This window comes from Heterocephalus glaber, unplaced genomic scaffold, assembly GCF_053883595.1.
Source record: "Heterocephalus glaber isolate CG9 unplaced genomic scaffold, H.glaber_assembly_v1.0 deba00001608, whole genome shotgun sequence".
Lineage (NCBI taxonomy): Eukaryota > Metazoa > Chordata > Mammalia > Rodentia > Bathyergidae > Heterocephalus > Heterocephalus glaber.
In genome coordinates this window covers 8,425,314-8,450,005 of record NW_028258379.1, presented here as the reverse complement: position 1 = coordinate 8,450,005, position 24,692 = coordinate 8,425,314, and the positions used below count along the sequence as shown (strand labels likewise).

The 24,692-nt window shown below is 49.0% G+C and overlaps 1 protein-coding gene across 7 annotated transcripts in view; it reads right to left on the bottom strand.

Moving 5' to 3' along the window:
• Plekhh1 (pleckstrin homology, MyTH4 and FERM domain containing H1) overlaps positions 1–24,692 on the bottom strand; it is a 43,346-nt gene that overhangs the window by 11,220 nt on the left and 7,434 nt on the right. For 6 of the 7 annotated variants that reach the window (XR_015445004.1, XM_087195301.1, XM_013067579.3 and 3 more), the window contains exons 3-17: positions 19,424–19,486; positions 18,803–18,952; positions 17,164–17,247; positions 13,927–14,008; positions 13,010–13,770; positions 9,098–9,176; positions 8,397–8,488; positions 5,973–6,123; positions 5,655–5,803; positions 4,778–4,888; positions 2,996–3,082; positions 2,290–2,451; positions 1,315–1,395; positions 811–993; positions 349–457 (exon numbers count right to left, since the gene is read on the bottom strand). Coding sequence is in view for 6 of the 7 variants with exons in the window: in XM_087195301.1 (XP_087051427.1) it covers positions 349–457; positions 811–993; positions 1,315–1,395; positions 2,290–2,451; positions 2,996–3,082; positions 4,778–4,888; positions 5,655–5,803; positions 5,973–6,123; positions 8,397–8,488; positions 9,098–9,176; positions 13,010–13,770; positions 13,927–14,008; positions 17,164–17,247; positions 18,803–18,952; positions 19,424–19,486 (2,344 nt within the window). In the remaining variant the exon portion in view is untranslated. The remainder of the gene's footprint in view (positions 1–348; positions 458–810; positions 994–1,314; positions 1,396–2,289; positions 2,452–2,995; positions 3,083–4,777; positions 4,889–5,654; positions 5,804–5,972; positions 6,124–8,396; positions 8,489–9,097; positions 9,177–13,009; positions 13,771–13,926; positions 14,009–17,163; positions 17,248–18,802; positions 18,953–19,423; positions 19,487–24,692) is intronic. The other variant, XM_021247471.1, reaches the window with a different exon arrangement.

Genomic DNA, 24,692 nt, shown 5'->3' with positions numbered 1-24,692 from the left:
CCCCCAAACAGCCCAGCTTAGGTTAGCCTGATCCATGCTTAGGCATCACTTATTGATTAACAAACTGTAACTACAAATTAACCAGCTACCTGCTTTCTTCAACCCTCTGCCCAGCCAGCAAAGCTGCAGGGTGAACAGAGCAAAACATTTACCCAGGTCACTGACAAGTCTGCTTCCCGAACAAACTCTCCAGATCGAATGGTTACCTCAGTATGTTGCCCAGAGACCAAGGGGCCCTGGAGTGTGTGGTGGGAACTCCCCTTTGGTGCATTTTAGGGGTTCTTGACCTATCAGTCAGGACCCAGCCACCACCCTCCAACCACACAGTGATGGCCATCCTTGCCTTACCTGGGTCTCCCTCACCATCCATCAGTTTCCCAATGAGCTGCTCATAGGCAGTGCCCACCTTGCCACTACTGCCACCTGCAACCACCGTAAGGTGGTAAAGCCACGTATCCTGGAAGAGGGTAGAAAGCTACTAGATGCAGACAGTGTGGGAAGAATGGAGGCAAGAGCTCCAAGGAGGGTTCCTATGATGGGGTCAGCTAGTTTGGTAGCATGAATCAAGGCCACCAGTCTCTAAGGGGAAAGACCTGAAGGTGACTGTGAACCCAGGACACCAAGCCTGCAGTTCTAACTCATGGCCCCAGTGAAGAGGGGATGGTCACTCGGAATGAATTCAATAGAAAGCAAAGTTTCCATTCAGAGAATATTAATTGCCAAAGTGTCCAAGACGGAAATAAACCTGAGTTTGAGGAAAATCAGAACCATAGGCCCAACCTTGGCATGGAGGCCCAGTCCCTCCCTTACCTTTTCATGCTTGGTGCCAATGAGGAGGTAGGTGGGGCTGTGCTCTGGGGGGTGGATCACCAGTGTACAGTGCGAGGAGAGCAACCGCCTGGTTCCTGCAGCCTCGTAGTCCTCATCTGAGTCACAGGATCGGTCTACTTCCTCTATGCGCGCATCCCGCACAGGCAGACACCCCAAAGGTCGCTGTAGACATGAGCCTTCCATGAATAGGCAGGTCAGGGATGGGAGCAACTGTTCTCTCTGAACTTTGGGCTCTGGAGGGCTGGAAGTCATGGATGCGGACAGATGGCAGGATGGGGAGGTAGGGCAGAATGAGGCTTGCTTGGAGAAGCAACAAAAGACCACACAGGCCATGTGCTCTGAGGGATCCAGCCAGCAGGCTCTTGTACTAGTTGTGGGATTTTATGGGGGTAGAGAGTGACACTGGGGCCAGCCACCAGGACATGGAGCCTCCAGTAATGTGGTCTGAGGAGAGTGGGCACTGTGGGAAAGTCAAGAAAGTACCTTGTCCTCGTGGCTCCGGTAATAGTAGAAAGTTTTCCCAATAAGAGCACACCAGACTAGCTTGGAGTGGCCATGCTTTACCTGTGAGACAAAAATGAACTAACTTTATCAGAACCAGGGGTTCCTGGAAATAAAATCAGGACTGGCCAAGAGAAACCAGAGGGAGGCTGCCAAACTCAGGTCCTTAGTGGAGATGCCATTCAGACTCCCTCCAGCAGAACCTCTTCTGCAGTGAGGGCACCGTGGTGTATGCCATTGGGCACCCCTGCCACCCTCAGGCTATTCAGTGACCTATGGCCTGCCAGTGAAGGGCTGACTAGGATAATCAGAGGTCTCCTCCAGCAATACAAGCATGAGAAGAACTTGCTAGTTGGCAGAGGCCAGAGTTGTCAGGATGTCACAAGGCAGGTAATGTCCGTGGCAAGCTGGAGCCCCCAGGAACCAGAGATCAGAGGGAGCAGACACTGCAGATAAGCAGAGGAGATGGTCATGCGCAAATTGAAAGGGACCCAGAGGCAGAGAAGGCGGGCCTGTGAGCACTAGCGTGCTAAGCAGATGCTGCTTCAGTTCTGATAGTATTCTGGTCCCCTTTCTTCGGGTTAACAAATGCTTCTCTGCTCCCTAGCTAAAACATCTTTTGGGCAGGCCCAGGATACTCTAACTCTTTGAATGGCCAATCATACCCCCTCACTCAGGCCTCTTCTTCCCACTGCTACTCCCGAGATGTGGTGGGCACATGGTGTAACCCCTAATGACCAGAGTGGGTGAAAGACATTCTTTCCCTCCAATCTTGAGAACACTTGTTCTAACAACTCTAACCCCTGTTGCTGGGGAATCATCACCATCACCTTTCCTGAGGGGCAACCAGCTAATTACTGCAAGAATGCTCCTGGCGACAGGAGCTCACCACTCCTTGGCACTCCACAGCTGGCTCCCCTGACTCAGCAGCGCCACCCCCCCAGCCCCACCTCCTACCTTGGTCAGCCAGCCTTTCACAGCAGGCTTGGTGCCCCCTTGAGACAGGGCTGGAGGCCCCGTAGCCTGCACCTTCAGCAAGCTCTGCAGAGCCCGGATCCACTCCTCCAGCAGGCTGGGTGAGTCGGCCATCAGGTAGTAGGTTTTCTTCTCAGAGATGAGCTATAGAGGGCAAGGAGTTGGAGTCAGCACAGCAAAACATGGCAAGACAGGCTCTGAGGTAGCTCAAATTTCTGAACCCACTGGGCCTTCCTTCTTTCTAGCCTATTGCTACCTCCCTTTTTTTCCTCATCTTTTCCTCCCTGTCTGTCCTACTTCCACTTCATTTCTCACATTCTGCCTGTTTTTGTACTCAAAATCTAGGAACACATCCTAACGTTAGATAGTTAGTTTAAAGTCTTTCATTCATGTTCATCTTGCCATACCTTTGGCTCACTCATGGTCATATCCAAAACTGGCACCATATCTGTCTGAAATAGTAGCTGTGCCAGGTGTGCTGGCACATGCCTTTAATGCCAGCACTATAGGAGGGTGAGGTAGGAGCATCCTAAGTTTGAGCCTAGCTTGGACCACTTAGCAACTTAGTGAGACCCTGTCTCAAAATTAAAAATGGGCTAGAGATGTAGTTCAACACAAAGGCACCTGGGATTAGTCCTCAGTTGCACAAAAACACAAAACAAAACCTAGCAGCTAGGAGCAGGCTCACCTGGAATGTCTGTGCACCCTCCCCTCGAACAATTTGGCAATGAGAGTTCAGGTCCACTTGACCTTGAGGTTTCAGGATGACATCATTCTGTAAAGAAAGGAACAGGGAGGAAAGCACTGGAGTGTAGAGGCTTCTCAGAGCACAATATTTACCTCTCATATCTTAGCCCAGGTCATAGCCAAGGGGAAAGATTCGAAAGCCTCCCAGGCTCTGTATAATGGGTAACTTATTCTAGATTCTGATGCTAGCTAAATGGAGCCATAATTAAGGTCATGGTCCCTTCTGACCCAGGTCTCAAAAAAGGATAGCATGAGCCTTTAAAGTTATGTCAAAGACCACCAGGTTATTACTGACCTACAGAGCCCTTAAATTCTTTCTACTGAGCAAGGCGTGATGAAACATGCCTGCAGTCCCACTTATTCAGGAGGCTGAGCCCGGGAGTCCAAGACCAGCCTAGGCAGCATAGCAAGACACCTCAAACAAACAAACATACAAACAAAACCTTTCTACTACATCCTTATATTAAGAATGGTAAATAAGTGGCTTGTATATCACTATTATTGTCCTTTTCAATGTCAGCATAGACCTTACTAATTGATCACAGCTTGCTTCTCATGAAGGAATAGATCCAGAATCCTTAACACGGAGTTGGAAACAGCCACTACCAACCGGCTGGAGCTGCACAAGAGATGAGGCCTTTTTGCCTTCTTTACAACATTAAAACTGGCTTTCAGCCAGGCATGGTGGCGCACATCTGTTATCCCAGTACTCAGAAGGCTGAGGCAGGACTGCTATGAGTTTGAGGCCAGCCCATGCTACACAGTGAGTCCAGGGCCAGCCTGAACTACATAGTAAGATCCTGTCTCCAAAAATCTAAATAAATAAATTTTAAAATAAATAAAACATTAAAATTGGCTCTCTAGGGAGGCCCTGGCAAGTGAGTTTCCAACATCTAAGGTTCCTTAATTCCAGACAGTGGAGGAAGGAGGTAGAGGAGGCACCAAGCTTGTCAGAATAATCTGCAGGAGGTGAAGACAACCTGGGTAAAAGCTTTTACAGGACTGGGAAGCTGGCTTCCGAGCCATCTTAAAGCAGTGCATGCCTGTAATCTAGAGGCTGAGGCAGAAGGACTGCAGGTTCACTACCAGCCTGGGCAATTTGGGGAGATCCATCTCAAAAAATAAAAGGGAGAACGGGCCATGGTGGCTCATGCCTGTTATCCCAGCACTCGGGAGGCTGAGGCAGGAGGATCACAGTGAGGCCAGCCTGGGCTATATCATGAGTTTAAGGACAGCTTTAACTACACAGCAATACCCTGTCTCAAAAAACAACAACAACAAAAATAAACAAATAACAAGGGACTAGGGATGTAACTCAATAGTAAAGTACTCTTGGGTTTGATCCCCAGGAAAGAAAAACGGAAGGAGAAAGGGAGGGACAGAGGGGAAGGGAAGGAAAGAAAGAGAAAGAAAGGCGAAAAGGAAATGAAGGAGTTAAGGAAAGAAAGGAAGGGAGGGGGAGGGGGTGGGGACGGAGCAAGAGGAAAATACATCAGCTTCTGAAAGAATTGTTAAGCCAACTGCCCTAGAGCTGCCTGGCCAGTCACAAGGACAGCAGGTGTGCAGCCTCAGGGCCCTGTCACTAGAGCCCCAGGTGCCAGTCAGATGCCTCTCCCACCAACCTCTGAGCTCTGCCCTTGGGCCCTGCTGCCCCTCCATCCTCTCATGCAGCCCTGGTCTGGGGTACAGCCCTGCTGACTACAGTTTGGGGAGAGACCCTTACCGGGGACTTGTAGTACATAATCTGTCCCTGTCTTAGGACAAACCAGCGCCTCTTCCACGTCTTCACACGGCTGCCCATTTTCAGCAGGTAACTCGACTTCTCCAGTGACTCCTGCAGAGTGAAAGGGCACATGAGAAGGGGGGGGACAGAAGGGGAAAATCACTTGGGGCTCCTGGATATCACACAGGCCATAATGCTTCACCTGGGTCACTCTGCTGTCATTAATTTTACAAAGAAACAATTGCTGAGCACCTATTCCGCGTGTTTATTTTCTGGGCACCACACCCTGCTGAGGGTTCAGAGAGGACTAAAGGGCTCAGAACACTGAGGGCTCCCAGCAATGGTGAAGATGACTCCTGGCCATCAGGGGAGGCAGCAGGTGGGCTGCATGGGGAGAGGCTGGCCAGAAGGGGGTACAGGAAAGAGCTGGCCCTCAAGTGGCCTTGGAAGGAGAGGAGTCAGAGGAGGCAGCATGGATGGAAGGGGACAGGCAGGTCTGCAAGCCACGGCACATCAGCCAGCCTGGGAGAAGGGCTCATGACAGGCAGATGAAGACAGGACAGTGGGGTGGGGTGGAGCCAGATCTGTATTCACTGCTGCCCTGGCATGGGGTGCACATCACCCAGCTTCAGGCTTCCCATCCATGAGACAGGGCAATGATCACAAGGGGCCCCTGAGATGGGAAGTGCCCTGAGCCAGCCTGCCAGATCCATGTGGACGTAAAACACGGTCAGGGCTGCACATGCCCATGTGGTGCTGAGAAGCTCCCTGGGCTGGCTTTTTCTTTCTCGTGGGGCCTTTGTACGTCCACCTCTCTCTAGGGCCACCTCCTCCCTCCAACACCATGGATCTGCGCCCATCTGAGCCCCCTGCTCACCGTGCCCGTGCCCAGGCCCTGGCCCTCAGTAGAGTAGCATGAGGTGCGCTGCATCTTGTGCTCCGGCTCTGAATAGTCGCTGTCCAGGGAGCAGGCATCAGGCGGAATGGCGTAGTCACCCTCGGAGCTCAGTGAGGACATGGAGACCCCTGGCCATGGGACAAGGAGTCAAGGTCCCTCACCTCCCCCACACTCACAGCCCAGGAGTTGCCAGGCCTTCATCCCCAACCCTCGTCCCTACATCTGGGGCTGAGAATGGATCCGCTGAGGATGCCAGGAGCAGATCAAGCAGGCCCCTCTCGCTGCCCTTCTCGGTACCTCTCTTGATGGCCCGGGGACTGCCCAGTCCACTGGTCTTCCTACACTCAGAGCAGGGCACTGACATCCGGAAACTCGCCTGAGAGCTGCAGTCATCATCAGAGCCAGAGGACTCGTCCAAGAAGGGTACGCTGCTGATCTGTGTGGCTTTCTGTAAGACAGGACCTGCCTCACTGCAGCTCAGGCTGCAGAACAATCCCCCTCTGCAGGTGCTCCGCCCCTGTGGCCATCACGCGGCTGGGGCACTGAACAGACCACCGTTCAGTGTTCCAAATGGGGTCAAGTCCTTCCTGACTCACTCCTGGGTCCTTATGCCTGCACTGTTCCATAGCTCACCACCCCACCATACATTACCTTCTGGGTCCCCCAAAGTTGCCCCATCCAGACTGAACACCTGCCCACCATGACACCCCACTCCCTATATATCGGGCCAGAGTGCAGGACTAGAGCTTTGCAAATACATATGTGGGGATATGGAAATAGGAGGCATCTTTTTTTTTTTTGGTACCAGAGATGGAACTTGGGACCTTGTGCTTTAGAGGCAGGTGGCGGAACCACTGAGCTAAATTCCAGGCCCAGGAGGCATCTTCTTGAATGGCACACATTCAACAAGACTGATTACCTCAATGTTGGTGAGAATATGAGGAGATTTTGGAGGAAACATCCTGCAGTGTGGCAAAGCATTTGTATTTATTTGCTTTTTAAAAATCTGTGTGTTGGGCAGGGGATTTAGCTCAGTGGCACCGAGCCTGCCTCACAAGCCCAAGGTCCTGAGTTTGATCCTCAGTACAGGGGGGTGGAGGAGTGTTTTGGCCAAGTGTGGTGTGCACACCTGCAATCTTTTTTTTTTTCCCACACCTGTAATCTTGTCATAAGTCTGAGGCCAACCTGGGCTACATAGCGAGACTGTCTCTAGGTTTTTTCTTTTTTCTGGCACCAGGAGTTAACTCAGGACCTTGCATTTTGCCAGCCAGGCACGGTGCCACTGAGCTAAATCCCCAGCAGCGAGACTCTCTGTCTCAAGGAAAAATAAATAAATAACATATGAAGGACTGAAAAAATAGCTCAGTACAAAGGCCCTGGGTTCAATCCCCAGCACTACAAAAAAAAGAAGTGTGTTTTGTTTTGTGGAAGGAGTTCTGTATGTGTGTGGCAATAGAAATCAAAAGGGCTCCATGCACATTAGGCAAGTACTCTACAACTAAGCTACACCCCAGCCCCCAAAGTGTTTTTAATGAGTAATTTGGTAGTACCAGCCAAAAATCTACAACCTTCCTGTAATGTTCCCAGAAACTCCACCTGTAGTGTCCTGCGGAGATATGTACATGTAAGTACTCAAGGATGTACATGCACAGTGATGCTCACTGCAACAGTTACTTTAGAAAAGACAAGGACACAGCCCTTCATAAACAAGGGCAGCTTCAGTGTATTCACCGAGGGGTCCTGTAGAGACCTGCAAGGAGCCTCTGACACATGGTTGTGTATGAGCAATCAGGGAGGGCACAGAATGGCCTGTCTCAGAATGGCTCTTTGCTTTTTGTAGTACTAGGGATTGAACCCAGGGCCCTCACACTGACCTACATCCCCAGACCTTTATTTATTTTATTTTGAGACAAGGTCTTCTTAAGTCACTAAGTTGCCCAGGCTGGGCTCAGACTTGTGATCCTATTCAGGTTCCCAGAGTAATGGGATTGCAAGCATGTGATTCTACGCTTAGCAAATGATCCTCTCTGTGAGTGTGAGTGTGTGTGCAAGTGCATGTGACATGCACACTCACACATATGCATGAGAATGAAGGATGAGAAGGAAAGAAAGGGGGAGGACAGAAAGCATGTTTGCATATGTATGTATGTATGCATGCATGCATGCTCCCTTTTTGTAAACACATCAGAGGGCCTTACAGAACAGATACCAAACCATTAATGACAGTTGCCTCTAATGTTAGGAATTGGGAAAGCAATATGAGGAAACTTCACTTTTGGTTTCTTATTTTTCTATGAAAAGTTTTATCAAGTATTACTATAAAGATTTAAAAACCAGTAACAGAAAGACAAAAATATGTATGAAAACATGATGTGGCAGTTATATTTCATTTTCATCTTGAAAAGTGTAGCAACATTATGAGAATATGTGTTTAAACATAAACACTTCGGGAAGGAAACCCCTGCCCTCCCGGACCTGAGGAGTAGGGCAGACCCGAAAAAGATGGGAAAAAGGAGAGAGTCAAGCTTAACCTGTAACTTCTTACTTTGCCCACATACATACGGACTCAAATTTTTGTACGTGCAGAATTTTTATAACCAAAATGATAAATAACAAAACACTACATCAGGCCGAGCTCCCTCCCGGCCCCTCAAGCCCTCCCCGGGCAGTGCATGCTGAGACAGTGCCTCTCCTAACAGGGTAGCCCCATCTCCTTCTTACCCCTTTCAGTGCTGTGTAGACAGGCACGGGGACATTCTTGTAGGTAAGGCCAGAGAAAGGCCCAGGGCACACAAGGGCAGGGGGGCTTGAAGCTGGGGAGAAAGAGAGATGAGGGAGCTCAGCTGGTACCACCCAGGAAGGGGTCTGGGCAGATGAGGGGGAGGATCTGGGCCTTTCTCAGCTCCACTCCCTCCCTATGACATTTAAGGGGCCCTGACCTCCTCACAGTAAAGGCCTCCACAATGGAATCCCAAAGTCTTGCCCTCTAACCATTTTCTCCCCCATCCACAAGGCTTACAGTAGGTCCTGTTCTCGCTGAGGTGAGTTACAAACCATGTGCCCCTGGGGGCTGGATACTGTGGGGCTGGCAGGAGACAGAGGAGCTGGTGGGCAGAACTCACCTGAATCAGGGCACTGAGGTTCCTCCCACCAAAGCCCTGCCCTGCATAAGGGAAGCACCAGAGGGCAGCAGGTCCCTCCTCAGCTCTGGGATTGGGTCTGTCCCTGGCCGCTTCCCCTCCTGGCCAGCTCTGCTGAGCTGAACCTGCCCAACTTCCCTCTGGGTCCCAGATGGCAGTGGCTCAGGCTATGCGAACTCATTGCACTGCTCCTGCTGGGGACCTTGGGTGTTTCAGTCTCCTCCCCCATGTTCACCTACCCTGCCACCAAAGGCCCACCACCGAAGCCTCACACGGACTCACCACAGCCAGCAGCATTGCTCTGGGGAGACACATCTGATACCTGCATGCCCGATGTCGCCACAGCATAGATGCGGCTCTCCTGGAAAGAGAAGTCTCAGGAGGTCAAGGCCAGGATTGTGCCCATTGCAGCCCCTCCAAGGAGCAGAGGAAAACCTTGGTTTTGCAAGTGCACAGAACTGGGTCCACCTGGGCCCACACCTGAGGTGGGCCGCTGAAGGCTCCTGGCCAGTTTCTTCACTTCTGAGCCTCACTTCCCTCAGCTTTAACATGGAATAACAGTACTGACCTTCAGGAGGCCTTTGTGCAATCAAGTGAAAGAGTTAATGGCAAACTTTAAGACCTGGACATAATGCATGCCCAACAGATATCCATTCCCTCTCACCTCCAACCTGGTCCTTGGTGTGGAGAGGAGGAAGGGTCAGGAACCTGTTTCTCAAAGTCTTATCCATTTAGAGGCCTGTGGGCCTCAGGATTTCACCCCTGAGGCTGTCGGTGTTGACAACGAGAAAGCAAAGTCCCATGCTGAGGGCAGGCTCTTTTACAAGCCAGCTACTGTTTTTGGAACCTAGGAAGCAGTGTCTTCCTCCAGTAATAAAATTGGGGCTAGTCTTCAGGGCTGACCTACAAAGCCTACTTAGCCCAAGGGGGCTCAGGAACCCTGCAGAAGACACTGGCCCTGATGGTGTGCCAGGGTCTGAAGCAGCCCTCAGGCTTGGAGAGCTTTGATCCTCTTAACCAAAGGGCAGGCTGTTCTAGAGCTGTTTGTTCCATTCACCCTATAAGGAAAACAAAGGCCACCCAGGTGATAGTGAGTCACAAGGGCTGATTAGGGAGGCTGCTGGCCTCACAGAAGGCAGCTGGGGGCAGTGGGGCAGGAAGAGAGTGGGTTGCACACTGGGGTGTGGCCCCAGAGCTGGGCAGCAGCACTGTGGGACCTGGGGAACAGAGAAGGAGCTAAGGATGGGTCAGGAGCGGGGAGGGGGTGCAGGAATGCCTGTACATATGCAGGGCAGCTAGCTGGACTGCACATGGTAACAGTAAGCATAGAAAAGATCACTTCTGCCCATAGTAGTCATGGAATTAAACCAAGGACAGACTTCTGACTTCACAAAGGAAGTGAAACTCAAGATTGAAGGTCTGAGGCTAAACAAAAGCAGCACTGTTTGACAAAAGGTATCCAATGCCTACTTTACAAGGCTCTTTTAAGGATCAAGAGAAAACTCTACAAATTTTAAAGGCAAGTAAGAGATCTGACACCTCAGAATTCCTAGGCCTTGTTTTTCCCACAGTGGCTTCTGCCCAAGCTGGGCTCTCTGGCCACGGTGGCTTTGGTGGCTTCCCAAGCTCACGTGGACAGGAACAACCCTACCTCAGGGGTCTCAGACAAGCTGGCACTGTGTCGTTTCCCTCAGGAATGAGTTACAAAGCTGACTGAAAGCAGGGAATAGTTTCTCCTTAAACTGTACTGGCTGATGCTTGAAGTCCCAGGGCCCAGCTGAGAGAGGGAGGGCCTAGGGAAAGATCTGATGTTGCCCCTAAACACATGTACCCCAGGGGTGTAGCTAATACCCAGGTGGACAATGACACCCGAAGCATTTTATTGTTTTTGCTTGTTTGGTTTCTGTTTGTTTCTCACTATGTTACACAGGCTGGTCTTGAACTACAGGCCTTAAGTGACCCTCCTGCCTCGGCCTTAGGTGTACTGTGCCTGCCTGAAGCATTTTATATATATTTAACCTCTCCTCTTTCTCTCTCTCCCGTCTCCATTCTCACACTTCCTCTCCCCACCCACAAGATGTACAAGTAGAACACAAGAGCCACCCTTAGCCACCACAGTGGATGGCAGTATCTTGGCAAAATGGCAGCTGTGAGGACCACTTCTCTTGGGTAACGCCTGCTGAGTTCTCCTGCCACATTCCTTGCCTGGATGCTCCCTCACTCACCACACCTCTGCTTTAGGGCTCCAGAGCAAGACAATAATGACCAAGGGTGCTGCACCTTCCCATCCCCTGACCCTCGGGAGGCCCTGGCCCTCGCTCAGCTGTGCGTCCAGTCTTGCAGGTGCCCTGTGAGTGGTTGGTCAGCACCTGGGTAGGCGCCTCCCTGAACCAGGCCTTCAAGGGAAGCCCAGGAAGATGCTGATGGAAGCGGGGCTCTCCCAGGCAGTGGTGTGGGGAGACAATCCCACCGCAGGACACCCCACTCCATCTGTTGCCAGGAGTCCTCACTCAGCTGCCCTGGAAGCACTGCCTCATGCCATAGCAGCATCCGGTCTGACTATGAGTACCACATTTGTGTGCCTTCACCATGTCCAATCCTATTGGGGCCAGGTTCAAAGGCAGCCCCAGAACACTTGCTAACTAATACATGACCGTGGGCAGGAACAGTAGTTTGCAGTTATCGCGGGAGACCCAGCGCCTAACTCCTCACACAGGTGAGGATCCTTCCCACTTGCTGGGCTCTGTGCTATGTCCTTCAAATCCCTGGTCACCCTCACCACTGCCCTGTGAAGCACGATTAACACTCCACCCTGCCCCTTTTTATTTTAAATTTTTATCACAGAAAATGTGGGATACAAAAATAGAAAAAACAAGCCAGGTGTGGTGGTCCTTGCACTCTGGGAGGCTGAAGCAGGAGGATCAGAAATTCAAACCCAGCCTGAGCAACTTAGTAACTTACCAAGACCATGTCTCTAAATAAAAAAGTGCTGAGGGGCCAGGGATGTAGCTCAGTGGTGGAGTGCCTCCCTGGCAAGTGTGAGGCCCTGAGTTTGATTCCCAGTTCCAAAATGAAAAAAAGTGCTGGGATATGGCTTAGTGTGAGGGCCCCAGGTTAGATCCCCCATTCCACCAATTAAAGAACAAAAAGAAGGAAAAGTAGAGAGAAGAGTATAAAGTATGATCTCCTGTATCCACTGCCCAGCTTAACTACACACTAATGTGTGATCTTGTTTAACCTGTTATCTCCTACAAGACATCAGGTTATTTCATCCAATATTACAGGGAGGCTAAGGCTCAGAAGCCGAAACAGCCAACACTTGCACATCACTTACTACCTGGCGAGTTCATTAGATATCAACACTGGTACCAGGGATAGAACTCAGGATCTTGTGCTTTCGAGCCAGGCGGCGGAACAACTGAGCTAAATCCCCAGCATTAGATATCAACACTTTTAATCCTCATAGCAGCCCTATAAAGCAGTCACTATCATCACCATTTTACAGAGGGAAACTGAGGCACTAGGGTTTGGGAACCTACCTAGGGACACACAATTAACAGGTGAACCTTAGGGGCTTGATCCTCTTAACCCCTACACATGCGGTACAACCTCAAAGAGTCACAAAGATGAAATGAGAAATATGCACAAGACACTGGCTCGGCATGTGGCACACAGCAAGTACTCAGGAACAGCCAGCCAGCACCACCAGCATCAGTTTAGATCTGGCTCTGCCCTACACTAGCTGGGCAGGCTCCCTGGCACTGGCCTCTCAGCGGTGTTTTGAGAATGCAGCCTCTCCTCATGCTTAGCCCATGTGCCTGTTCACTTTAGTTGTCAACTCGACTAGGTTAAGAGACACTGATGATCACAGCTGAATGTGCTATTAGGCAGTAGCACCCCCACGGCACCAGGTCCCTGGGGTGAGCCTCTGGAGGACAGATCTCTCCTGGCACTTCCTCTACGCTGTTTCCTGGCTGCCATGAATGGAGCAGCTTTGTTCCACTACATCCTTCTGCCACTAGGTTCCTGCCTTGCAGCCAACTGACTATGGACTGAAACCTCTGAAACCATGAGCAAAAACAAACCCTTCCTCCTTTAAGTGGTGTCGGGTACTTGGTGCCATGAAGAAAAGCTACTGATACAGTGCACCCATCGCTGGCTCTGCCCCCTGCCCAGCCAGAGGCTGCCTCTTACCCAGGATGGAAACCTGTGCAGGGGTGGTGTGGGTGGCTTGTTCCCCAGCTTCACTTCCTCCAGCTCAGTAGTGGGTGCCTTCAGGCTCTTCCTTTCCTCTTCCTTTCCTGCTGGCGGTAGCTCCCCCATCTCCATCTTTTCTGGTTCTTCCCAGAAGTCAGCATAGGTCTCCAGTTTGGAAAGGCCAAATGGGTGGAGGGCTGACAGGGCCCCACTCTCAGCATTCATGACATGCTCAAAGCGCCTGGGTCCAACGTGGGGCTGACTATGGTGCCTTTTGGTCACCTGGATGCTATCCTGGGGAGTGCTGGGGGCCCGAACCTTAGGAAGGGTCAGGCTGCTGCCAGGGCCACCTTCCCTGGCAGAGGTCTTGATGCCAGGGAGCACCCTCTCCTGAGCAGTGACCACGCCCTCCCCACAGGAGGCTGACCCACATCCTGAGGCACCAGGCTTCACGCACAGCTGGCTAGGAAAGTGCTCGCTTTCCAGATGAGGTTGAAGTACTGTGGTCTCTGCCACTTCCTCAGGATGGAATGTGCTGGAACAAGAGTCTTCCGTGGAGTTTCTGGCTTGAGACAGAAAGCCTTTGCTGCTCTTGGGAGCATCCAGAGAAGGTGCAGGAATAGCTACTTTCAAATCCAGGGCCTGGGAACCACTGTCCTGCCCCACAGGCTGGGCTCCTGACTCTGCAGGCACCGATTCCAGCTCTGGGGTTCCCTTGGGGATCACCAGCAGCTTCCCGGAAGGTGCCATCTGAAGGGCTGTGGTTGCGACAGAAACAAGGCCAGTGAGAGCTCTCTCCACTGTGCCCCACACACGCCACACACCCCTCATGTACATGCCCCCCACACACACACACTCATGCACACACCCCACACACACATCACACACACACCCTGCCCACGCTGGCAGCCTACCTTCTAGTGCAGTCTGAAGGGCTCCCACCTGCTCCACCAGGTGCTGATTACAGCTTTTCAGGTGCTGATTCTCCATCTCCAACTGAGGAAAAAAATGAAGATTTAGGGGACTGGGGTGTGGCTCAGCGGTAGAGCCCTTGCCTAGCTCAAGGCCCTGGGTTTGATTCCCAGCACCGCAAAGAAAAGAATGAAAGAAAGAACGTGAAGATTTAGAATACACAGCCCCTACAGGTTCAGACACGAAACTCAAAATAAGATTAAAAGCCCAAACCTTGGAAAACAAGCACTTGGGGCCCTCGAAATCCCACGCTTTTCTCCCAGGGAGCCCTAACCTCTCCCTTCCCGTCTATTTAATGACTACCACCCAAGTTAACAGATAAAAGTTGGAGCTGGACATGATGGCATACGACTGTAATCCCTGCACTCTGGGAGGCTGAGGCAGGAGGATCCCAGGTTTTAGCTCTGCCTGGGCAACTCAGCAACTTAGAGAGATCCTGTCTCAAAATAAATTTTTTTTTTAAAAATTAAGAAAGGCTAGGGATGTAGCTCAGTGTGAAGGCTCTGCATTCAATCCCCAATATCAAAAATAATGATGATTATGACAATAACTGCCAGCACCCCACACAACTGTCTGACTTGGCCCTTCACAATCACACACAGACCACACACACACACACATACACCCACTAAAGGTAACCATCCTTCTGAGTTCACCACATCCACTTCCACACTTTCTGGCTTTCACTATCTCAGCACACATCCCCATACTGGTTTAGTTGTGCCCATTTTTGGACTTGGATAAATCAAATTATACAGTACATACTTCTCTGTATCAGGTTTCTCTTGCTCCATCTACCACCTATGAAATCCACTCTCACGGTGGCTGCATTTTCTTTTGAATTAAATCCAGAATACTTATTGAGCATCTGTTAACAAGGACCACCTGGGGCCTTGGGAATACAGAGGTAAACCAGGCACCGGTTCTGTCCCCAAGAACTTGTAGTCTAGCAAGCGACCAGAGTGGGCACAAGCCCATGCTCTTCTGCAGGACTGAGCCACCTGTCTCAGGAGGACAGAACCAGAAGAGATGTACGCCCATCCTTTTCAAACTGCAAACCCCTTTCCTTTTGTTTAGAAGGAGGCTGTTTTGAATTGTTTTGTTTTGGTTTTTGCAGTACTGGGGATGGGGCATTTGCACTGAGCTACATCCTGGGTCCATTTTTATTTTTTATTTTGAGACAAGCTTTCACTAAGTCACTAAGTTGTCCATTGTGGACTGGAATTTGTGATCTTCCTGTTTCAGCCTCCCAGGAATGCTGGGATCACATGCACCACCACACCCAGCTATTTTCTGACAGCAGCACTGTAGCTTCCGGTTCCCTGCTTCTTAAATACAGCTATAGCAACTGATCCACTACAGAAATAAATGAATGGAGAGAAAGGGAAATACAGGCTACCGGGTACTGGGCTGGGGTGGGGCACAGAATGGGGACTGTGATTGGAGGGTTCTGGGGTGATGAGAAGTTCTGGAAATAGTGGTGATGGTTACACAACATTGTCCATGTGCTTAAATGCCACAGAATTGTGTGCTTTATAAAAATGATAAAGACGATACATTTTATGTATATTTTACTACACTGTTTTAAAAAGTTATAAAGCCCCACCCAGGCAGACACATAAAGAAGTGCCAATGGTGCCTCAGCTGGCCTCAGACAGCCAATCTTCCACTGGTCCCCACAGTGTCCCCCTGCTGTGCACTGGGACCATAGGGGAATTGGGGAGCCCTTCATCTGGGGAAATGGTGTGGCTAGAAAGGGGCCACCCTCTGGCCCATCCCCTGTCAGGTAAAGCATGTTAGAGGGGAAGCTGGCCCTAAGCCTTTTGCTTCTGGGTTGGGGTTTCCTGTGTAGCAGAGCAGCTTCCTTGCTGTGAGCTATTGAAAATCAGCCCACAAGAGTTTGAAAACAATTAAAATACATGAAGTGTAGGCAAAATAATTTTTAAAAAGAAAAATACAAAAACAAAAAGCTAAAAATAATGGAGGACAGAGAAAGGGGATGGAGTGGACAGTGTGCTCTTCAAAAGGAAACTGAGGGGCCTGGCTGGAAGTGACTCATTCTTTCTTTCCAAACTTACACCCAGCACAAGCCAATCGGGAGCTCCAGGGAAAATGACCAAGACAGAAGGGAGGTAAAGCCACATGTCCCAGTGTTTAAAATGAACACAGGACATGGCTGCTATCAAGAAATCAACCAATAAAAAATGCTGGTGGGGGTGTGGAGAGAAAGGAACCGTTCTCCATTGTTGGTGGGAGTGCAGACTGGTACAACCACTGTGGAAATCAGTATGGAGATACCTCAAAGAACCAGGGCTGGAAGTTCCATTTGACCCAGCTATTCCCTCGCTGGCTATCTTCCCCAAAGAATTAAAAGAATCATACCACAGCGATATATGTGTACCCATGTTCATAGCAGCACAGTTTGTAACAGCTAAAACCTGGAAACAGCCCAAGTGCCCATCCACTGGAAACTGGATAAAGCAGATGTGATTTTTTTATAAAATGGAGTACTACTCAGCCACAAAGAATGAGAAACTAGAGACATTTATAGCTAAATGGATGAGGGCTGGGGATTTAGCTCAGTGGTCTCGCTGCCTGCTGTGCAAGCACAAGGACCCGAGTTCGATCCCCGGTACCAAAAAAAAAAAAAGCTAAATGGATGCATATTGAGGCCATATTCTTAAGTGAAATAAATAGGATACACATGTGTAAATACTGAATAGTTTCTCTAGTGTGAGTAAATGAAAGTGTAAATAAGGATTAAAACAAATAATTGATAATTTGAAATAGGAAGAAAAGGTTCAAAGGGGTTGGGGAAGTGGGAGGGGAAGGGGAAAGAAGGGAAAGGAAAAATTATAAGAAAAGGGAAAAATGGAAACGAAGTCTATGTAAATAGGGAAGGGTGGAGGGGGTGAAGGGAGCACAGGTAATGGGGAAAGAAATAAGAACCAAGATACATCATGTACAGGTACAAGCACCCAATGATAAATGTAAACATACTGTATACCTAAAATGTACCAATAAAAGAATTTAAACAAAAAAAAAAAGAATGAACACAGGACAAGTGGATGACAAACACGTGGGCAGGCGAGGACCCACACAGCAGGAAGGGAGCTGGGGAGAAGGGCGACCAAGCTCACCCACATCCCGGCCGGCCCCGAGCAGAGAGCCCGACTCACCTCTGTCAACTTCAGTGCCACCCACTCTTTGATCTTTGCAGCTTTTTTTTGAACAATTTTTGCTTCCTCGGCTCTCATCTGCTTCTGCAAGAAAGACAGGGACTTTTGTTAATCAGGTCACAGGGAGAGTGAATAACCAGAGGTGGGAAACCAAAAGAAACATCAAGTGACTGAATGGGAATAGCTTAAAAGAAAAAAAAGTAGTTATGTTCTTACAAATTCCTAAACATAATACAAATCCCAAAAAGCCACAGAGGAAAAGACTATTAAATCTATATCCTAACTATAAATTAGTGTGTGACTGAAAATAAAAAATCCCTTAAACAGAATCAGAAGACCAGTTGGGAAGGATTTACAACACAAATTACACACATACACAAAGGACTATTTGAAATGAACAATCTGACATCTGTAAAGGATGTGAACAGGGTATCAAGAGAAAAATAAAGATTAAAAAAAAAAAAACATAAAAAGCCATGGTTGAAAGCACTGCTAGGATTACCTGGGACTTCACACAGAACAAATATATAGAAAATGAAGTCACTGACCCTACTGTGGGGTCTATTGTTGGAAATGGATGGCGCTGTAGACAGAAGGGAAAACTGGACAGATGAGACAGTGGCAGAAGGAAGGGACAGAACTGTGATGGAGACATGAGATTGTGGAGGGGCGGCGGCTGAGCACAGGACCTGACAAAAGGACATCCCAAAAGTCCTTTCACATGTCCAGAAACAGTGGCGCATGCCTGTCATCCCTGTTACACAGGAGGCTCAGGCAGGAAGACTGGGGGATTTGATTGAGGCCAGCCTGGGAAACACAGGGGGCCCTGTCTACCAAAAAAGTACTCTGGGGACCAAGAGTGTTGACTAGCTGTACCGCTGACCTGTGGCAACTTCGGCCTCTCCCTACTCAAGTTCATTCAACTTTGGCCAAATGGGTGACCAAGAGTGACCATTCAGGCCTGTGCTGCTGTGGTCACATTACAGCCAAGTATTGTGCAGCACATGTTGGCAGGACCCAAGGCTAATACAGAGAGGGAAGAGCTCTCTGTACCAAGCACTGACCACATGTCTAATACTATACACAGATTACCTGGCCTAATTCTCCCTAAAGCCCTGTGAGGTATTATAGCCTCTATTTTATAAATGGAGAAAACGAGAGTCAGTGACTTTTATTTTTTCTACAGGGACTCACTGTGTAGTTCAGCCTGGCCTTGAACTCACCATGCAGCCAAGGCTGGCCTTGAACTAGCTGCAATCCTCCTGCCTCAGCCTCCCTAGAGCCATTATTACAGCCATGCGCCACCGTCCGTGGCTTGAAAGTCAGTGACTTAAGCAATATGCCCATCATCAGAGAGCAACAGGTGCTGGAAGTGGGATTCATACCCAGTACAGTCTGTCTGAGCGCTTCAGCAGCACATATACTAAAATCAGAACAGTCTGTCTGCAAGGTATTTCTGCCTCTATATCCCCTGCCTGACTTCTACCGCAGAAGTGAGAGGGATCCTCGGAGAATTAAATCTGCCCATAAAAGAACAGGCTCTTGAGGGAGTGAGTTCCCCATCACTCCAGGGCTCCAGCAGAGGGGCTCTGGAGGCTGTGGGCCAATGGTGCAGATGGTGAGGAGACTGGCATCTTACCTGCTTCTCCAGCTGTGCCTCCAGCTGGCTGATGAGCTCTACTTGGCTCTGCATGGCTTTCAGCAATTCTTGGTATTTCCGGTGCAGGCTGCCTGTGGAGTCCACATTCCTAAGATTGGACAGTTTTACCTTCTCTTCCATCACACCCACCTGAAAAGTACCGATGGGCTTGTGAGGTTTCACACCACTCGCCCTGTGTACAATGGCCAACGACATGACTGCAGGCCAGAGCCCTTCCCCACAACAGCTTGGGCTAGTTAATGTAGGGATCACTTGTTAGGCTTTTATTTAGGCCAAAGAAGGAACTGACAAGGGAGAAACTAATTTCTCAGATTAGAAAGATGGGCACCGTGTGTGAGAATTAAAGTGCTAAGCCACTGAGACTGCCCTGAGCATAGCATGGTCTCTATGGACTCATACATCCACTCCCTGTGCTGACCTGACCCAAAGACTTAGCATTCACACAGAAAGCTTCCTGCACTCAAATCTGTTCAAGTCGGAGACACAACTATGGTTTTCTGTCCTTGTAAGGCACTCATCAAAGTGGTAAGCACACCCACGAGCGTCCATGGGAGGGGCAGGTCATTGCCCTGGCACCTCACACCAATCCCCTCCCATTACCTGGGTCTCTGCCTTCTCTGCTCTCTCCTCGGCCTCCAGCAGCCTCTGCTCCAGTTCCTGCATCTGCTCAGTCAGAGAGGGAAGGAGGGAAGATTAGGTGCCACGTCTGAGTATGAATACAACATCAGCACTGCTGAGCAGAGCTTTCGGACACCGCCCTCTGGCCAGGCTTCCCTGCCTGGCTCAAGTGGCTTGAGGGTGTCAGGATAGAGATCCCCACAACTCCCTGCTCCCGGGATACTGAGTGCCTTGGGGCAGGTGAAGAACTGTGGGGGCTGAGAAAGCGACAGCCCACCTCTTGCCCCCGTGTAGGGTGGCGGGAAGGGCCAGGTCCAGACACCATTATTCCATCTCCTTCCCATCCTCTACAGGGTTTAAGAATCATGACTGAACTGAGAGTGGTGGCGCATGCCTATAATCCCAGCACTCAGGAGGCTGAGGCAGGAGGATCGACATGAGCTCAAGGCCAGCCTGAACTACACAGTGAGCCTCTGTCTCAAAAATAAGTGAGACTACAAGGAAACATTGAATGCCAAGGCCTGGGACTCTCAACAAGTTTCCCAGATTGCCCTTTAGCTGAACATCTGCTCTGCAGCACAGAAGACACATAGCTTCCATGGGAAATGGTAATTCATACTGGTGACCTTCTGCAACAATCACCTAACATTTTCTAATTTCATCTGATGAAAAAACTTGTCTTCCTATTTTGAGATGGAGACCAAGGCAGAGTGAAGAATAAGTCTGAGTCTTACTTCTCAGCTGGCCATTTTCATTTAGGTCGAGTGGTTAATGGCACTGGCCAGAGGCAGGAATCCTGTTACTGGCCATGCAGCAGCCCTTTCCACCCCCAGGCTTCCCTGACAGCGCTTTGCAGTGTGGCCCGCTGCAGCAAAAGGAAGGGTAGGGCAGTGTCCATGCCAGGGCCCAAGGCTGCCAGCTGGTCTCACTGCTCCCACCCTCCAGTCATTCCTGTCCGCCCGCCAAGGACACCTGACACTCAGGCATGTTGTATTCAGTCTTGTGCTGCAGTATATTTTTCTCTAGAACTACTTCCTGAACAGTGAAAACATTCTGAATATCTATGACTGTTTTAGAAAAGAATAATCACCATCTGAGTACCTGCCACTGCCCTCGACAGTTAACATTCTGCTGTCCTTGTTTGAAAAGCTTTTGTTGTTTTTTTTTTGGTACTGGGGATTGAACCTGGGACCTTGCGCTTTCGAGGCAGGTGGTGGAACCACTGAGCTAAATCCCCAGCCCTGAAACGAGTATTTTTAACTTCAAGTTTCCCTCATTTTTATGCAAATTAATTATTGCTGCTGGAGTGCACTAGGATGTGTTCACTTTTCGAGTTTTCAAACTAGCCTTTTAATCTTAGCATTGACACCTGTCACTCAGGCAGATCCTTTCAAGGGCCACACCTGGACCTCTGACAAGCTGGCACTATGGGTGAGCCATCCTTTGTTTGCTTCCCTGAGACCATGTCCTCAGCTGTCCTCCTCATGCATGGGTCTGGGTGACATCAGCCAAGGAGGCATCAAGTTTAGGCAGCTGACAGGGATCCACTTTCACCAGCTGCAAGTAAGATTCACAAGCTGCCTTAGAGCTGGCTGCAGCAACCTGATGAAATGTACTTGTCACCAACCCGATGGTATTCATGCCTCATGTCCACAGCTCCTTGTCCCACATGGAGGTGCTGTGACTGAAGAACCACAAATGCTCCCCTGCAAGCCCAGCCCAGTCCTGCCACACCCAACCACCCCATTCTGGGACTCAACTATTCCTTTGAAAAGGGGGTTCAACATCCCCACTGCCACTCTGTACCCACTTGATGGACTGGGACAGGTAAGAGCCAAGGCTCTGGGACCTAGCTGACTTCACATGGTGTGGCGTCCTCTCTCGCCAATACAGAGAGAGTAATGACACACCCAACCCCTAGAACTGTTCTGAAGATTACACAAGACATCTCTTGTGAAGCACATGTACCTTATCTGGCACTTGGCAGTTTATAGTTCTGGATTTCCCTTTACAAAGGTAGCACTTAGGAGCAATAAGGCCAGTTTGCCTAGGGTGGTCTGATGTTCATCTGCTATCCCAGCATAACTGGTAATAAAGCCTCTTTCCCCTTTTCCTTTTCATGTTTAGGTGATAGACTATGTGTCATCCAACTTAGGATTCACCTACACAAAGAATGGATTTAAGCCAAAGATTGCCAACCACGAGCCTAAAGAGCATTTTGTAAGACCTGCACAGTATTGTAGGCACTCAGCCCACACATCTAGAGCACACAGGCCCACTGCTATGTGTGTCTAGCACATAAACTGTATTGCATTTATACACTTCTGGTTGTTTTTGTTCAATGTCGATTTTTCTGTTTTCTTTCAATACTGGGGACTAAACCCAGGACCCATGCTCTGAGCTACATCTCCAGCCCCTCCCCCTCCTCTTCCTGAGATAGGGTTTCACTAAGTGGCTAAACTGTCCAGCAAGGAACAAACTTACAATCCTCATGCCTCAGCTTCACAGAGTATTGAGATTATAGGCATAGGCCAGCAGGCCTGACTCAACGTTTGTTTTTGAGATTTACTGATCTTATACACGAAGCTTTGTTTAATCCATTTTTAACTGCAAAGTAGTATTCCATTGTACAAATGTACTAATGTGTTTGCCCATCCCTGTTAATAAACATTTAGAATATTTCCAATTTTCTTTTTCCTTTTTCCTTCTTTTGACACAGGGTTTCTCTGCATAGTTCAGCCTGGCCTTGAACTCACTATGTAGCCTGGACTGGCCTCAAACCCATGGCAATTCTCCTGCCTCAGCCTCCTGAGTGCTGGCATTATAGATATGGACCACCATGCCTGGCCCAATTTTCATACCTCAGTACTTCAATACACAGAGCTCATTATGACCACTATATTGGATTTATTTCTACCACTACATTTTGTCCCATATACACTCCTTTTTTTTTTTTCCTGTAACCTATCTGGATTTAATATACTTTCTTTATTCCACTTTCCTATTCTATTGATTTTTAAGTTATATAGAGACTGTACTTTATTTCTATTTGTTATTGCTCTTACTATTCTATACTTAAAAGACTGCTGGTTGTCCTCCCATTATCTGTTTTCCTCTTCTCATAAAAAGAACACCAAGGGGCCGGGGATTTAGCTCAGTGCTTTTGCCACCTGCTGCGCAAGCACAAGGACCCGAGTTTGATCCCCAGTACCAAAAAAAAAAGAACACCAAGCCAACCACGGTGGCCCATGCCTGTAATCCCAGCACTGGGGAGGCTGAGGCAGGAGGACTGCCATGAGTATGAGGCCAGCCTGGGCTACATAGTGAGTTCAAGGCCAGCCTGAACTACACAGCCAGACCCTGTCTCAAAAAGCCAATGACAAAACAAATAAATAGAACATCAAACTTTAAGCTGAGCACATAGTTATTCAGAATGAAGACCACATTTCCCAACCTTTCTTGCAACTGATAGATCCATGTGGCTAATATCTGGCCAGCGGGGTGTGAAGGAAGGAAGGTATGCAACCTTTGGTCATGCATGTAGAGGGAAGGGGTTGGAATGGTGCTATCAGTGTTGTGTCTCTTTACAATAAGACACTGCCGTGGAGCTGGATCTCTTATCTTCCAGAATGTTACCTGAGAAAGAAATAAATATCTGGCTCATTTAAGCCAGTGTTATTTTAGGTTCTTTCTTACAGCAGCCAAACTATAATCTACCTAAAACAGAAGGCACTGGTTTTTTGAAATTTATCCTATCTGGACTCACTCTGCCTTCTGAGCATTAGGCTTCATCTCCTTCAAGACTGGAAACTTTCCAGCCATTATCTCCTCAAGTGCTCTCCTCGCTCTCCTCTCCACTCCAGAGTCTCATCTGGTGTGTGGAGGTCTCATCATCCTACCGTCTTTTCGCTCCTTGGCTCTGGGTCTCTCTGTGCTGCATCCAGATGACTTCCTCAGCTCTGCCTTCTGTTCATTATGTCTATCTTTGACAGTGGCTAACCTGATGTTGAAGCAATCTATCCATGCTAAAGTTGTTTTCACCCTGGACATGGTGATGCACACCTGTAATCCCAGCACTCGGGAGGCTGAGGCAGGAGGATCACTGCAAATTCAGGGACAGCCTGCGCTACATAGTGAGTTCAAGGCCAGCCTGGGATACATAGTGAGATCCTGTCTCAAAAAAAAAGTTAATTTCAATGAAACCACTTTCCTTTCTAAAGTTCTATTTGGTTTTTGGTTTTCAAGTTTTCTTGATCTTTTCAGATACTGTGTTATCATTGTCTTGTGTTTCAATTTCTTGCTAAGTCTTCGAAAGTTTTGAACGTCAGCAGTTCTACTGTCAGAAGTGCAGCTGTTTGCTATGGATGTGGACTGTCACTCGTAGATTATTCCCCCAAGCAGGCAATCTTCTGGATTACAGATCCATCTTCACTAAGGCTCTTTTCTGTGTGGATCCTGAGTGATCTGGACTGAGGTCTCTCCAGAGAGGTTCTGTGTCTGTTCTTGGAAGGTTTCCCAGGGTTTAACACTGGCCTAGAATTTAGGTTTCCTAAACCACACGGGTGGTATAAATCCTAATGTTAAAACACTGTTAGTGTCAGGGTTTTTTTGGGTTTTTTTGGTACCGGGGATTGAACTTGGGACCTTGCACTTGCAAAGCAGGCAGCAGAACCACTGAGCTAAATCCCCGGCCTCTATGTCAGGTTCTTGAAGATTTCCTCTTTTTCTTTGCTTCTGCTTTTTTCTACCTGAGCCTTAACTAAGCAAGAAAGGCTGCTGCCATCTTCTTGTGCAGGTCGATAAATGTTTCTCTCATTCGCCTTTTTATTCATAGCAAGCCCTATGATATTTCAAAAGTTATTTTTGTTGTCCTCATTACTAGAAATGGAAGTCTCTTCCTCCTGAGTAGACACCTCCTTATCCTTTCCTGCCCTCACACTCTAGCCCAATATCATGGCCAAGGCAAGATTCTCAAACTTTACAGGGTACAAAACCATTTTCTGCGAGCTTGTTAAATATGTAGATTATTAGCAGCACCCTGAAAACTTAGATCAAGAAGACTGAGATGGGGCCCAGAAACACATGTGCTTAACTAGCAAGAACTCTGGGTGGTTCTAGAAAAGTGGTTCTGACCACACCTCAAGAATCACTGTCTAAGGTCTGCTGCCCTTTTCCTGAGGGGGCTGAATTCGTCTCTTTCCATGACAGTATCTGGCAGCCCCCACAGGAAACTGTGAGTGTCTGTCTCATA